Raw genomic sequence first — 13,322 nt, forward strand, 5'->3', positions numbered from 1 at the left:
TGCATGTGCAGCTTTCTTTCCCCGCTATTTCTGGCAGTCCCATAGACAATGACTGGAGGTCCACTGACGATGGAGCCAGGCCCCCAGCGATCAGTAAGCTAAACCTTATCCCATAGATTGGCAATAATTTTGGAAATTATATATATATATTTTATATATATATATATATATTTGTTTAATGTATAATTTTATATTTTTTACAATTGTTGTAATGAGCTAAAGTTATGGAATTGTCATCAATTTATCCCAATTTTGATCAGCTCTACACATTCCTCTTGGCAGAATTAAAAGGGGTATTCTTATTTATTAAATTGTTTCAGTTAGACAGCATGAAAATAAGCAAGTTTGCAATTGACTTGCTTTTTTTTTTTTTTTTTGTTTCATCTGTTGTCATTCTTCCACTGCGAGAGCTTTTATCTTACATAGTGTTCAGCTGGTTTCCAAGATGTTCGACCACCAGGAGTGTTAACTCTTAACATACCAGTCAGCTCTGTTCAGCTTATTTCTGCACAGCACTCAGCATCTCATCCCACTCCCCGTCAGCTCCTGGCCGTCCTGCTCTTATTAATCCTGCAGACTCAAAAATCCCTCGGCTCCGGTAATGGCAGTTTCACAGCAGGTCTAATATCAATACATTTAACCTTACAAAAGAATGTCATGTGGGTTTCTAGTGTGATAAAATACTAATTCACAGCACATTCAATGATGCGCTTCCTGTCTGCCCATGTTAAATGCTTCTTTCAGTGATTGAACTAGATCTCGGATCCACCCGCGACTTTTAGAGGCTGAGCTGGGAAAGATGCGGGCTCAGCGTGTGAGCCCGCATCAAAGGCAGGGACACAGCCAATGACGTAAATATACGTCATCTGTCATGAAGGTGTTAATTAAAGCTACACAGGCCGCGAGGAAGTTTTAATCTAATAAATATCTTAGCAGGAACATTCATGTTACTTTCAATGGTTTCAAAGAGAGAACATTTTGGTGCAATATTAGACGAGACAGTCAGCTGCGATATCTGGGGAGAAGTCGTTTAGGAGTCTTCTCATGGATATAACACCGGTCAGAAAAGAGGTGAGAAACCCAGATTACACTGTGACAATGATACCTGTCAAAGGGATAAGATCAAGTCAGCTCTGAAGGTGATGGAAGGAGAAGAAATGGGGAAGGATGTGACAACTTCCAGAGATCACTTGTAATGGCCAGACACGCTCTAATTGGCTTACAAGTCCCCCCATCCAGTCCTGGGAGCAGTTTTGACAAGTTGAATCGGTTAAAAAGACTACGTTTTACTGTGTCGTTAAAATATCATGGGGAAAATTTGCTGGAAAAATATTAAATAAAAATAATGAAGGAGCCAAGTTCAGAAGTCATTTCTTTAATTTGAAACCAATAAAACAAAAACAGAAGAAATGTAAAAAACTAATGTAAAATCACAGAAGCACGAATCTACTAACATTTACATCTGACAAGAAATGTAACCGCCAACGTGAGCGGAGAACCTGACCGAACTAAAACAAACGTGGGAATGCAATGACCACCTCTGGTCCAGCGAGACCACCTTTAACGCTCAGCTGTGGACAAGACGCAGGGGTTCCGAGTTACGTCCGGAGTCGTGCAGGAACGGGGACAGGTACGGATACAGCTTCTCTGTGAACGTGGCCCTGAACGTGTAGATGGCAGACATGTCATCGGCGTTGTAGAAGGAGATCTGACCGCCCTCGTAATCTATGTACACCCCGATTCTCTTGGGCTTGGCGCTCAGGATCAGGGTCCTGGAGGGCGACTCCAGAGCCTTGTAGGCATCACCATTCCTCAGCCAGATGGCCCAGTAGCCATTCTTGGGGTTCAGCTTGATCTTTCCCTTGCGGTTGCTGGACTCGCTAGCCATGCCCACATCCCAGGCCGTCTTCTCTCCCACTTCCACCTCCCAGTAATGGCGGCCAGAATCGAAGCCCTGAGACCCCAGGACCAGGATGCACTGGCTGAAGCGTTTGGGGTTATCGGGGAGCGAGAGCTTGTTGTCTCCATACTTCACACTGGTCAAGGCATCAGACAGCATGAGGTTGGGGTGCGCAGTGGACGGGTCCAGCATCATAGGGGACAAGTCTAAACAGAAACCGTGATCAATGGAGGAAAAAAAGAAAATACATTTTAGTTTGTAAATTATCAGTCTAAGAAAAGATAAATTCACATGACGACAAGAAAGATCGACCCAGGTATAGTGGCTGGGACTGCAGTTTGCGTTTTATCAGCGCGCAGTTTGTGTAATTTGGCACAACTCTATCCGCCAGGCGGAGTCCAATGGTGCAAGCTATGACTTTCTCATCTCTCGTGTGAATTGTAGCACTGGTTCTGGTGCTGAATTCATGTACTGATGGTGGTTCTGGTGCTGAATTCATGTACTGATGGTGGTTCTGGTGCTGAATTCATGTACTGTTGATGGTTCTGGTACTGTATTCAGCATCCTGTATGTCTTTATGTTGCTGGGCAGGGAATAGAGCTGGAATGACAATAGCTCTACAGCCTCATGTGCATATCAATTAAAACACTTGATTTCTCAGCAGTGGAGGAAAGGATTGACCATGTAAAGGAATTACTGGACTTGTCTTTGAAAGATATACATGTGCATATAAATAGTTTGAGAGGTGAAATTGTATAGGATGGGGCACAAAACTGAATATTTGTCTCAAGTGCAGTTACCATATTAAATAAAATGTGTCATCAGAAAAAGAAATGAGCTACTGATTAAATCCGGTTTTTGTGTTAAATGTGTTTTTTTTTGTTAGCAATTTATTTTTCCATATCGCAGTCTCTTAAGGATAAAAATTAGAAATCTTGCCATTTTAACCCCAACCACTGAGGTCGCTTTAGACTCCAACTTCCGATTATTTAATGAAAATTACATGAACATTAGAAGCAATGATCAGACTCCGACCCCATTGTGTCGTGAAGCATCTAATAAGCGTGTGCAAAGGTGGTTGTGAACGGCAGGGGAGGAGGTGAGCTGTGACGTCGACTGTTATGATCGGTGGATCCTTTATCAGCTGTGTCACCTGTCATTGTAATCCTGTCTCTGACGATAATGAGCCTGCTGAAAACTTCATGAAAAGACAGGAAACTGGGCTAAAAAAAAAAGCCCTGATGGCCAGTGTGAAAAATTTCAAAAATAGTTTTATTTTTTTTTTTAATAAATGTTGTGATATAAATAAAAAAAAAAAATTGGCAAAAAATGTTTAAAAATACTTGTAAATGCAAAAACCTGATTTAAACAATAGATCATTTTTTGATGACAAATTCCCTTTACAGGCCGGACCTCCCTCAATAAAAGAAAAATAGAGATAACATTTACGCATCTGAAAAGGTTAATGTTACGGCAGATTGGTGTCTATCCCAAGCATTGTGTAGGCGATGCGGATATCATTACCGACATTGAGGCGTCGCGATAATACAGAGAAGTAAAACGCGAGACCTCTGTGTTAGACGGGAGGCTGTGCCGCCATTATCCTATAGGGAAAGTACTGGTGACCCCGAGGGTCGGCACTTACACGGCAGAATGGAGGATTTCATCAGCTTCCATGTGGCGTACTGGATGGGACCCTTGAACGTCCCATGACACAGGTCCTTGGAGAGAAGCGTGTTCCCAGCCACCATCACATCCTTCTGCTGCTCCTGGCACCTGGACATTGCGGTGTACAGATTAGCACGACCCGGAGCAGAAATCACACATCAGTCACAGAAAATACGCCGCACACTTACTTCTCAATGAACGACTTGATGCCCTGCAGAAAGAAAAGAAAGAGCGGGGATTAGGAAAACAGAAACGAGAGCCAAGCAGCCGGCGCCATGAGACTCACCGGACGGCGGCACTTACCGTGAGGAATGAGATGGAGTCGGTGTCGTCCGCCCGCTCGTTGGCCATGGTGATGGTCTGCTTAATGTTGTCCTGGCTCTCCTGCATCTTCATCATATTGGCCTCCATCTCCTTCAGAAGGTTCTCGCCTTGTTCCTTCAGGTTTTCCAGAAGCTTCTCCTCTTGCTCCCTTAAGAACGTGCGCAGCGTCTCGAACTCTGACACAATGTGGAGTCGGGACTCGGAGACATTGCTCTGATGTGGGGGGGGGGGGGGGGGGGGGGAAACGACGAGAATCACTCAGGACGTCGGCGGGAGACACGTACATTCTGCTTCTCTGCGCTGTCGCTCACCTTGTGCTGCTCCACCTTCTCCTTCTGCTGGTCGGTCAGCTGCTCCGTCACCTTCTGGGCTTCTTCTAATGGGGCCACGATGGCCGACAGCTCGGTCTGCGGGTGATGTAATGCTAGTGATTAGGTAAATGTCCTATCTGCGGCCGTCAGTATCGAGGGTTTCCTCAGCACTTACCCTGTACACCCCGACAGCGTCCAGGATGGGCAGGAAGTTGTGACTGGCGTGTTTGAGCGAGTCGCGGCAGATGACGCAGCTCAGTGTGCCGTCGTCCTTGCAGTACAGCTTCAGACGCTCGTCGTGCTCAGGACAGTTCTCTGCCAGTTTCGGCTTCCCGTTCAGCTTCGAAGGGGTCAGGGAGGTGGCGCTGGTACCCACGGACTTCTTCACCAGGTTGGCCAGGGCTCGGTTGGTGGTGTACCTCTGGTCGGTGATGACTTCCTTGCAGTCTGGGCAGGTGAAGGATTCCTGCCCGTCCCAGGCCTTATCGATGCAGTTTCGGCAGAAGTTATGGCCGCAATCCACCATGACGGGATCCTTGAACAGCTCGCTGCACAGGAGGCAGGTCAGTTCTTCAGCAAAGTCCCCGGACGCCATCACCGAATTGGTTGAGGAATCATTTTCGGCATCAACTTTTACTTTCTAAAGAAATAAAAAAAAAAGTAAGGCAGGAGTCATCCTGGGGTAGAACCTTAATAATGGTGGTGTCATAAATCAGAAAAGGGGAGAACTGTACAAATTATAGACGGCAACAAGCGTGATGGCAGAGATGTGTCGGGCAGATTCACACATCCGTGATCCACGGTCTAACCCAAACTGAACAGCCTCGAAGGCACAGGAGAGTGGGATGTTCACAAATCAGAGGCAAAAAAGACAACAGGTCTAAAAAATAATAAATCTGCATTCTGTGCAGTGACTGCATGGAGCTTGTGATGAGGGAGACGTAGAGGGGTGAATCCTTACTACAGAAAGGACGAGAACATCCGCCGCCATGTGCCGGACAAGCATGACATAAGAGCGTCCTGAAGAGCCCGGCTCAGAGGACAACAGACGTGACCTCAGATCTCTGAGAAATCCGCTGCGTACAAGAGCTGAGCTCCAATCCACCAACGTACGGAGAAGCCCGGGAGACCACCGTAACGCCACCTTACCTTTGCGTCAGGTGTGTCATTATCGTTTTTCCGTTTCAAGGAAGCTTTTCCGTCTTCGGTCACTTCTGGCTCCTCTTTCACTGGTTTGGGGATCACCAATCGGGTTTTTTCCACCCATTCGTTTTGGCGACGGTTCACTGCGGAAACAAGCGAGCTCAGGTGAGCAGGCGGAGGAACGAACGTCCTCTGCTCGACACTTACACAAGACAGCTGATGGCTGTCGGCAATCTTTCCCGGATTCCCCCCCATACACATGGATGTGCGGTTCATTCATGTGCTGTGACGCGATACAGCTTATAATCTCAATCAGCCAGATGATTAGATTTGTTAAGCCAAGAGAAATACACTATTATCACTGTGTTAACTTGTAAATGTATGTGTATTTCTGTGGCTGGTCAAGAAGGTCATATGTATTTGTAACACAGTAAAGTATGTTGAATAAAGACCTAGGTCCATCCACAGTAAATGTACTACTACAGGTGTAATATTTAGTCTAATTTAACTGTAACCCACAATGTTATGTGTATCGAGGAAATCGTCCAGCCCTTTTTTGAAAGCTGTTATCGTGTCGGCCATTATTACCTCTTGTGGTCGGCGTTCCACAGTCCGACTGCACTTACTGTAAATTTGTAGAAAACTGAATGTTGACTTCTCTTCGTTTTGAAAACGGATGTTTGATGCTAATGACATATTATACTAAGCTAGCTAGACGATTATTTACAAGAGCCCCCTCCTATACCAACTATGTAAATAGATTAGCTCAAACAATGAGCCCTGTGAGTAATGCCTTCCCTAACTCCTTACCTGTGAATGTGTCCTTGAATGGACAACTGTAACTATTTTAAGGGACATGTGCTTCTGTAGCAGTCAGATGTTAAACAGAGTTTAGAAAGAGACGTCACAGGGAGAATCAAACATCAGACTCTCTTCAGACCATCAGCTTGGAAGCATGGCTTTAACCAAAGACACAGATTTGGATTCTACATGATTCCAGCCTCAGGGTATATGGCCCTGACTGGAAAGATACGGATCTGCTCCACTGACCATCAGAGAGCCCATGGATACAGTTGGGGAGACCAGGTTGGGACGACGAAGTCACCTGGAACCCGTGGAGACATTCGGAGAAACCAGATTGGGACCAGTCGGTCATCTGGCCCCATGTAAACTCTCGGAGAGACCAGGGTGGGACCCTTGGGTCTCCTGGCCTTGTACCTTGATGGACTGCTAGCTTCCTAAGCTTGCCGTCACCTTCTCTCTGTGGGGGGCCACTGGTTGAGATAGTTGGTCCTGGAAGTCCTAAAGTCGCAGTTGCTCTATTCCCATCGGGCCAGCAAAGGGTGAGGACTGTGTAATTTTACACCATGTTGGGTGTTCGCTAGAATTGTTTTATGTGTTTATTGCCTGTTTTGCGGTTCAATAAAGTATTGCCGCGCTGTTTTACCCTCACCCTGTGTTTTCTAAGTAGTATTACACCCACAGAAGACCCCGGGTCTTCACATGTGCTTTCTATGGGGAGATGAAACCCCGTCATCACTCCTCTGACAGCTGAGGATCTCCTAGAGAAGCTAAGGGTCCGGCAGATGAGCTCGCTCTGACCAAACACCATCTCCTCCAACATCATGGCAGTCGGCTACCCATCCATCCGAGCATTTCCCCAATCCTCACAAACAATGATAGAGAAGCCACATTCAAGCCCCAGAAGTGATTCGAGTGGAGACCCGAATACGGGCAGTCAGAGATGAGCAGGGGCCCGCTTCATTAACCGTCTATAGGACGGCCGAGTACTGAGCTTCACTATGTGTCCGTCCTATAGAAAATGACTGGAGCGGAGGTTGAGCGTGCGTCTCTGCTACGTGTAGGACGGGGCTGCAACAGTAGAGATCTAGAACCCTGTTCTTTAGGATCAGGAGGGTCCCAGGGGCCAGACCCCAGTGATCTGGATAGGATCCTGGAGGGGGATAACTTGTGTTTTTTGGGAATAACCTCTTTACTGTGATTTTGGCACATTAGGTACTGACACCTGTAAATTGTTATCTTTGAAGGACAGGAGGGTGGGCGCCGCTTTCCTCCGCCGATTAGTAGCAAAGTTAGAACAATTTGGCTGCCAGAACGCTCCTGAACTGCCACCAGCACGTCCCTTAAAAGGGGCTGTCCAGGATTGAAATATTCATGGCTTATACTTAGGACAGGTCATCAATATCAAAACGGTGGAGGTTTGACACCCACCACCCCTCTATTCAGAGCTGATAAAGAACAGCTCCATACACCGCGTAGTGGCCGCACCCGGTACTGCGGCTCAGCGCCTCGCACCACGTAGTGGCCGCACCCAGTACTGCGGCTCAGCGCCTCGCACCGCGTAGTGGCCGCACCCGGTACTGCGGCTCCTCATGCCGTGTTGTGGCCGTGCTCGGTACTGCAGTAGGAGCGGAGTTGTGGTAGGAATGGGAAGCTTTTAGGCCATGTACACACATTGTATAGTTGGACGCAGGAATTTCTGCAGCTCTTGGCGGGAAAAACGCAGCTATAAAAACGCACGTATTGCCCCTTTTGACTGATTTGAGTGAAGTCATTGGTGGAAAACGCGGCAAAACTGCACAGAGTATGGACAAGCGGCAGATTATCTTCTGCATCAAATCTGCAAGTCAGAAAATAAGCAACGTGTGCATGACGACACTTCAGGCTTCTCATTCACTCTCCTAGCACGAGGATTGCTTCAGGTTTTGCTAGCAAATCTGCATGGCATGAAAGCACCAAACCTGCAATGTGTGAACAAGCCCTCGGGCTTGTGCAGACGTTGCAGATTTGGTGCGTTGTTTTGCAGGGGAAGCCCCTCAGGAGGAGCCAGTCCCGCGGGGGGCCTCAGGAGGAGCCAGGCCGGCGGGGAGCCCCCCCCCCCCCCCCCCCACCAGGAGGAGCACCCCCCCTCAGGAGGAGCCAGGCCCGCGGGGAGCCCCCCCCACCAGGAGGAGCCAGGCCGGCGGGGAGCCCCCCCCCCCCCCCCCCCCACCAGGAGGAGCCAGGCCGGCGGGGAGCCCCCACCCCCCCTCAAGAGGAGCCAGGCCGGCGGGGAGCCACCCCCCCTCAAGAGGAGCCAGGCCGGCGGGGAGCCACCCCCCCTCAAGAGGAGCCAGGCCTGGGGGGAGCCACCCCCCCTCAAGAGGAGCCAGGCCTGCGGGGAGCTCAGGGACCGGATGTCCACATTGGAGGGGGGGCACCAATGACCTGATGTCCTGTCATTCCCGGCTCCAACGATCGGACACAGACGATAAACCTCAAGGACTTACAGCCGACGTAATGGACGAAGAACTCCTCACGGCCCGCCTGCTTATTCATCCGGGTCTTCAGCACCTCCGCGTCATCTGGAAAAAAGAAGAAGATGGGATGAGAGAGCACAGCTAGCCGCAGATACAGCGTGTACACCGGCCGCGTGCTCTGTGTCACATGTACCCAGCGGTGCCGATGCCGGGGCGTCAGGGGAGGAGGCTCAACACCGCGACACCCTCACATCCTGCACCATCAGACAGCAGGCGTGTACTGCCCCCATGTGGAGAAACACTGACTGACAGGAAGGAGACACAGGACAGTCAGCGCTTACACGGCAGAGGGAAAATGAAAGCCGGGCTGTGATTGGTTGCTGTGGGAACACAGTCTGCACTCATACAGGACTCGGCCCCTCATGATGGCTGAGCCCACCGCCTATATTGGGGTTGGACACTTTAACAGGAAAAACAATGTTGTGGCGGCCGCGCTGCTTCCTCCAGGAGAAACAGCAGAAGTAGCGATGGCGTCTGACAGATCTGAAGCCGCACATCCCCCGTACAGAGGGCCGAGGGGCCGGAGGCAGCCACAGCCTGGACCATGGCGGCTGTGTGTATAGATGTGTAACAGCGAAGATGCACGATCACCCATGTATATAGTGGTATGTACAGTATACAGGGATGGGGCCTATCACTATCGGTAGGAGCTGTCCAGTGTATACATAGGGATCGGGCCTATCACTCACAGTATATATATAGTATATAGGGATCGGGCCTATCACTCACAGTATATATATAGTATATAGGGATCGGGCCTATCACTCACAGTATATATATAGTATATAGGGATCGGGCCTATCACTCACAGTATATATATAGTATATAGGGATCGGGCCTATCACTCACAGTATATATATAGTATATAGGGATCGGGCCTATCACTCACAGTATATATATAGTATATAGGGATCGGGCCTATCACTCACAGTATATATATAGTATATAGGGATCGGGCCTATCACTCACAGTATATATATAGTATATAGGGATCGGGCCTATCACTCACAGTATATAGGGGTATACACGGTATATAGGGATCGGGCCTATCACTCACAGTATATATAGTATATAGGGATCGGGCCTATCACTCACAGTATATATAGTATATAGGGGTATACACGGTATATAGGGATCGGGCCTATCACTCACGGTATATACAGTATATAGGGGTATACACAGATCGGGCCTATCACTCACGGTATATATAGTATATAGGGGTATATAGGGATCGGGCCTATCACTCACGGTATATACAGTATATAGGGGTATATAGGGATCGGGCCTATCACTCACAGTATATATAGTATATAGGGATCGGGCCTATCACTCACGGTATATACAGTATATAGGGGTATACACGGATCGGGCCTATCACTCACGGTATATATAGTATATAGGGGTATATAGGGATCGGGCCTATCACTCACGGTATATACAGTATATAGGGATCGGGCCTATCACTCACGGAAGGAGCCGTCCTGCCTCTTGCACGAGTAGCTGGCTCCGATCTGCACGATCACATCCTCCTCCACGTCCCCGTCGTCTCCATCTCCGCCCTCGTCGTTCTCGTCGTCCTCCTCGTCCATGGGCTCGTCGGGGTTGTCCGCCTCCTCCTGGGTGTCTTTCTTCTCCAGCTCTGAGGAGACATCGGGCTGCACTGCGGAGGCCATAGCTGCGGGACCGGAGAGCGGGAGCGACCTGGACACCGTTACCTCACACACACAGGAGCGGGGACCTGAACAACGAGGCTGGACTGCGCCGGTTTCTTCACAGCTAACAGCGCATGCGCCGTCCCCTTCACTGCTAACAGCGCATGCGCCGTCCCCATGCAGCTACCGCCACTTCCGGTCTGTAGGACAATGCAATGGCGGCCTCCAGCCCTGCACGTGGTAGAGGCTTGTGCAACCAGCAGAGGGCACTGTACACCGGCGGGGGCGGAATAGGCTGCAGAGAGGGGCAAGCATGCAGCACGTAGACTTACACTGCAAAGCAGCATGGTTTTATTTTTTACATACACACATACATATACAGGGTTGGACTGGCCCACCGGATAACCGGAGAATCCTCCGGTGGGCCCGCCTACCCACCCATCTACCTCACTTCTCATTTGTAAAGCAGCTCCTTCACATTGCGCCTATCTGCTCCTGTATCTCGTCCACGCTCCTTACAGGGAGGTGAGCGTTTCATTCGTTACCCGGCTGCAGGGCTCATTGGCCGTGTGAAGTGCAGCTCCTTCACAATGCGGCTTCACTACTGATCGTTATGGCACTGCTCCTCCGAGAGCAGCGCTGGCTTACTGGTACAGAGGCAGCACAGTCACAGCAGACTGTGTGCTGATCCGCTACTGGCTTCCGATCAGCTGTTGTGTGTCTGTGCCTGAGGCTTTTCACTGGGGCATAGGTCAAGTTCACACGATGCGTTTTTGAAGCGTTTTCGCAGCTGTCACGAAAAACACTTGGTCAGACCTTGCAGCCCTCTTGCTCCCCCTTATCCTGCTGGTCAAACACGGTATTGACCGAGGATAAGCACGGGCGCAGCCTCTCTAATTTATGTCGACTATTGTGGCACGTGATGTCACAGGACGTACAGTACAGACCAAAAGTTTGGACACACCTTCTCCTTTAAAGATTTTTCTGTATTTTCATGACTATGAAAATTGTACATTCACACTGAAGGCATCAAAACTATGAATTACCACATGTGGAATTATATACTTAACAAAAAAGTGTGAAACAACTGAAAATATGTCTTATATTCTAGGTTCTTCAAAGTAGCCACCTTTTGCTTTGATGACTGCTTTGCACACTCTTGGCATTCTCTTGATGAGCTTCAAAAGGTCGTCACCGGAAATGGTCTTCCAACAATCTTGAAGGAGTTCCCAGAGATGCTTAGCACTTGTTGGCCCTTTTGCCTTCACTCTGCGGTCCAGCTCACCCCAAATCATCTCGATTGGGTTCAGGTCTGGTGACTGTGGAGGCCAGGTCATCTGGCGTAGCACCCCATCACTCTCCTTCTTGGTCAAATAGCCCTTACACAGCCTGGAGGTGTGTTTGGAGTTATTGTCCTGTTGAAAAATAAATGATGGTCCTACTAAACGCAAACCGGATGGAATAGCATGCCGCTGCAAGATGCTGTGGTAGCCATGCTGGTTCAGTATGCCTTCAATTTTGAATAAATCCCCAACAGTGTCACCAGCAAAGCACCCCCACACCATCACACCTCCTCCTCCATGCTTCACGGTGGGAACCAGACATGTAGAGTCCATTCGTTCACCTTTTCTGCGTCGCACAAAGACACGGTGGTTGGAACCAAAGATTTCAAATTTGGACTCATCAGACCAAAGCACAGATTTCCACTGGTCTAATGTCCATTCCTTGTGTTCTTTAGCCCAAACAAGTCTCTTCTGCTTGTTGCCTGTCCTTAGCAGTGGTTTCCTAGCAGCTATTTTACCATGAAGGCCTGCTGCACAAAGTCTCCTCTTAACAGTTGTTGTAGAGATGTGTCTGCTGCTAGAACTCTGTGTGGCATTGACCTGGTCTCTAATCTGAGCTGCTGTTAACCTGCGATTTCTGAGGCTGGTGACTCAGATAAACTTATCCTCAGAAGCAGAGGTGACTCTTGGTCTTACTTTCCTGGGGCGGTCCTCATGTGAGCCAGTTTCTTTGTAGCGCTTGATAGTTTTTGAAACTGCACTTGGGGACACTTTCAAAGTTTTCCCAATTTTTCGCACTGACTGACCTTCATTTCTTAAAGTAATGATGGCCACTCGTTTTTCTTTACTTAGAATTTGTATTATGGCGAGAAAAAAGCAGCTAACAGTCTATTCTGTGTATCCACCTGATTTCTGCACAACACAACTGATGGGCCCCACCCCATTTATAAGGCAAGAAATCCCACTTATTAAACCTGACAGGGCACACCTGTGAAGTGAAAACCATTTCCGGTGACTACCTCTTGAAGCTCATCAAGAGAATGCCAAGAGTGTGCAAAGTAGTCATCAAAGCAAAAGGTGGCTACTTTGAAGAACCTAGAATATAAGACATATTTTCAGTTGTTTCACACTTTTTTGTTAAGTATATAATTCCACATGTGATAATTCATAGTTTTGATGCTTTCAGTGTGAATGTACAATTTTCAAAGTAATGAAAATACAGAAAAATCTTTAAATGGGAAGGTGTGTCCAAACTTTTGGTCTGTACTGTACTTAACAAAAAAGTGTGAAACAACTGAAAATATGTCTTATATTCTAGGTTCTTCACAGTAGCCACCATTTGCTTTGATGACTGCTTTGCACACTCTTGGCATTCTCTTGATGAGCTTCAAGAGGTAGTCACCGGAAATGGTCTTCACTTCACAGGTGTGCCCTGTCAGGTTTAATAAGTGGGATTTCTTGCCTTATAAATGGGGTTGGGACCATCAGTTGTGTTGTGCAGAAGTCTGGTGGATACACAGCCGATAGTCCTACTGAATAGACTGTTAGCTGCTTTTTTCTTGCCATAATACAAATTCTAAGTAAAGAAAAACGAGTGGCCATCATTACTTTAAGAAATGAAGGTCAGTCAGTGCGAAAAATTGGGAAAACTTTGAAAGTGTCCCCAAGTGCAGTTTCAAAAACTATCAAGCGCTACAAAGAAACTGGCTCACATGAGGACC

At 48.2% G+C, this 13,322-nt stretch overlaps 1 protein-coding gene across 1 annotated transcript; it reads right to left on the bottom strand.

The window, feature by feature from the left end:
* Positions 1-1,359: 1,359 nt before the first annotated feature.
* LOC141162591 (nuclear factor 7, brain-like) lies at positions 1,360-10,485 on the bottom strand. The gene is made up of 9 exons (XM_073648849.1): positions 10,135-10,485; positions 8,637-8,711; positions 5,353-5,489; positions 4,379-4,843; positions 4,204-4,299; positions 3,872-4,105; positions 3,757-3,779; positions 3,546-3,676; positions 1,360-2,106 (listed from the first exon to the last, which is right to left on the bottom strand). Exons 1-9 carry the CDS (start codon positions 10,337-10,339, stop codon positions 1,568-1,570), a joined length of 1,905 nt encoding a protein of 634 aa, XP_073504950.1. The 5' UTR covers positions 10,340-10,485; the 3' UTR covers positions 1,360-1,567.
* Between the last annotated feature and the right edge of the window lie 2,837 nt (positions 10,486-13,322).

The sequence above is a fragment of the Phyllobates terribilis genome, unplaced genomic scaffold, assembly GCF_046119375.1.
Source record: "Phyllobates terribilis strain yellow unplaced genomic scaffold, ASM4611937v1 Scaffold_9__5_contigs__length_417890890, whole genome shotgun sequence".
NCBI lineage: Eukaryota > Metazoa > Chordata > Amphibia > Anura > Dendrobatidae > Phyllobates > Phyllobates terribilis.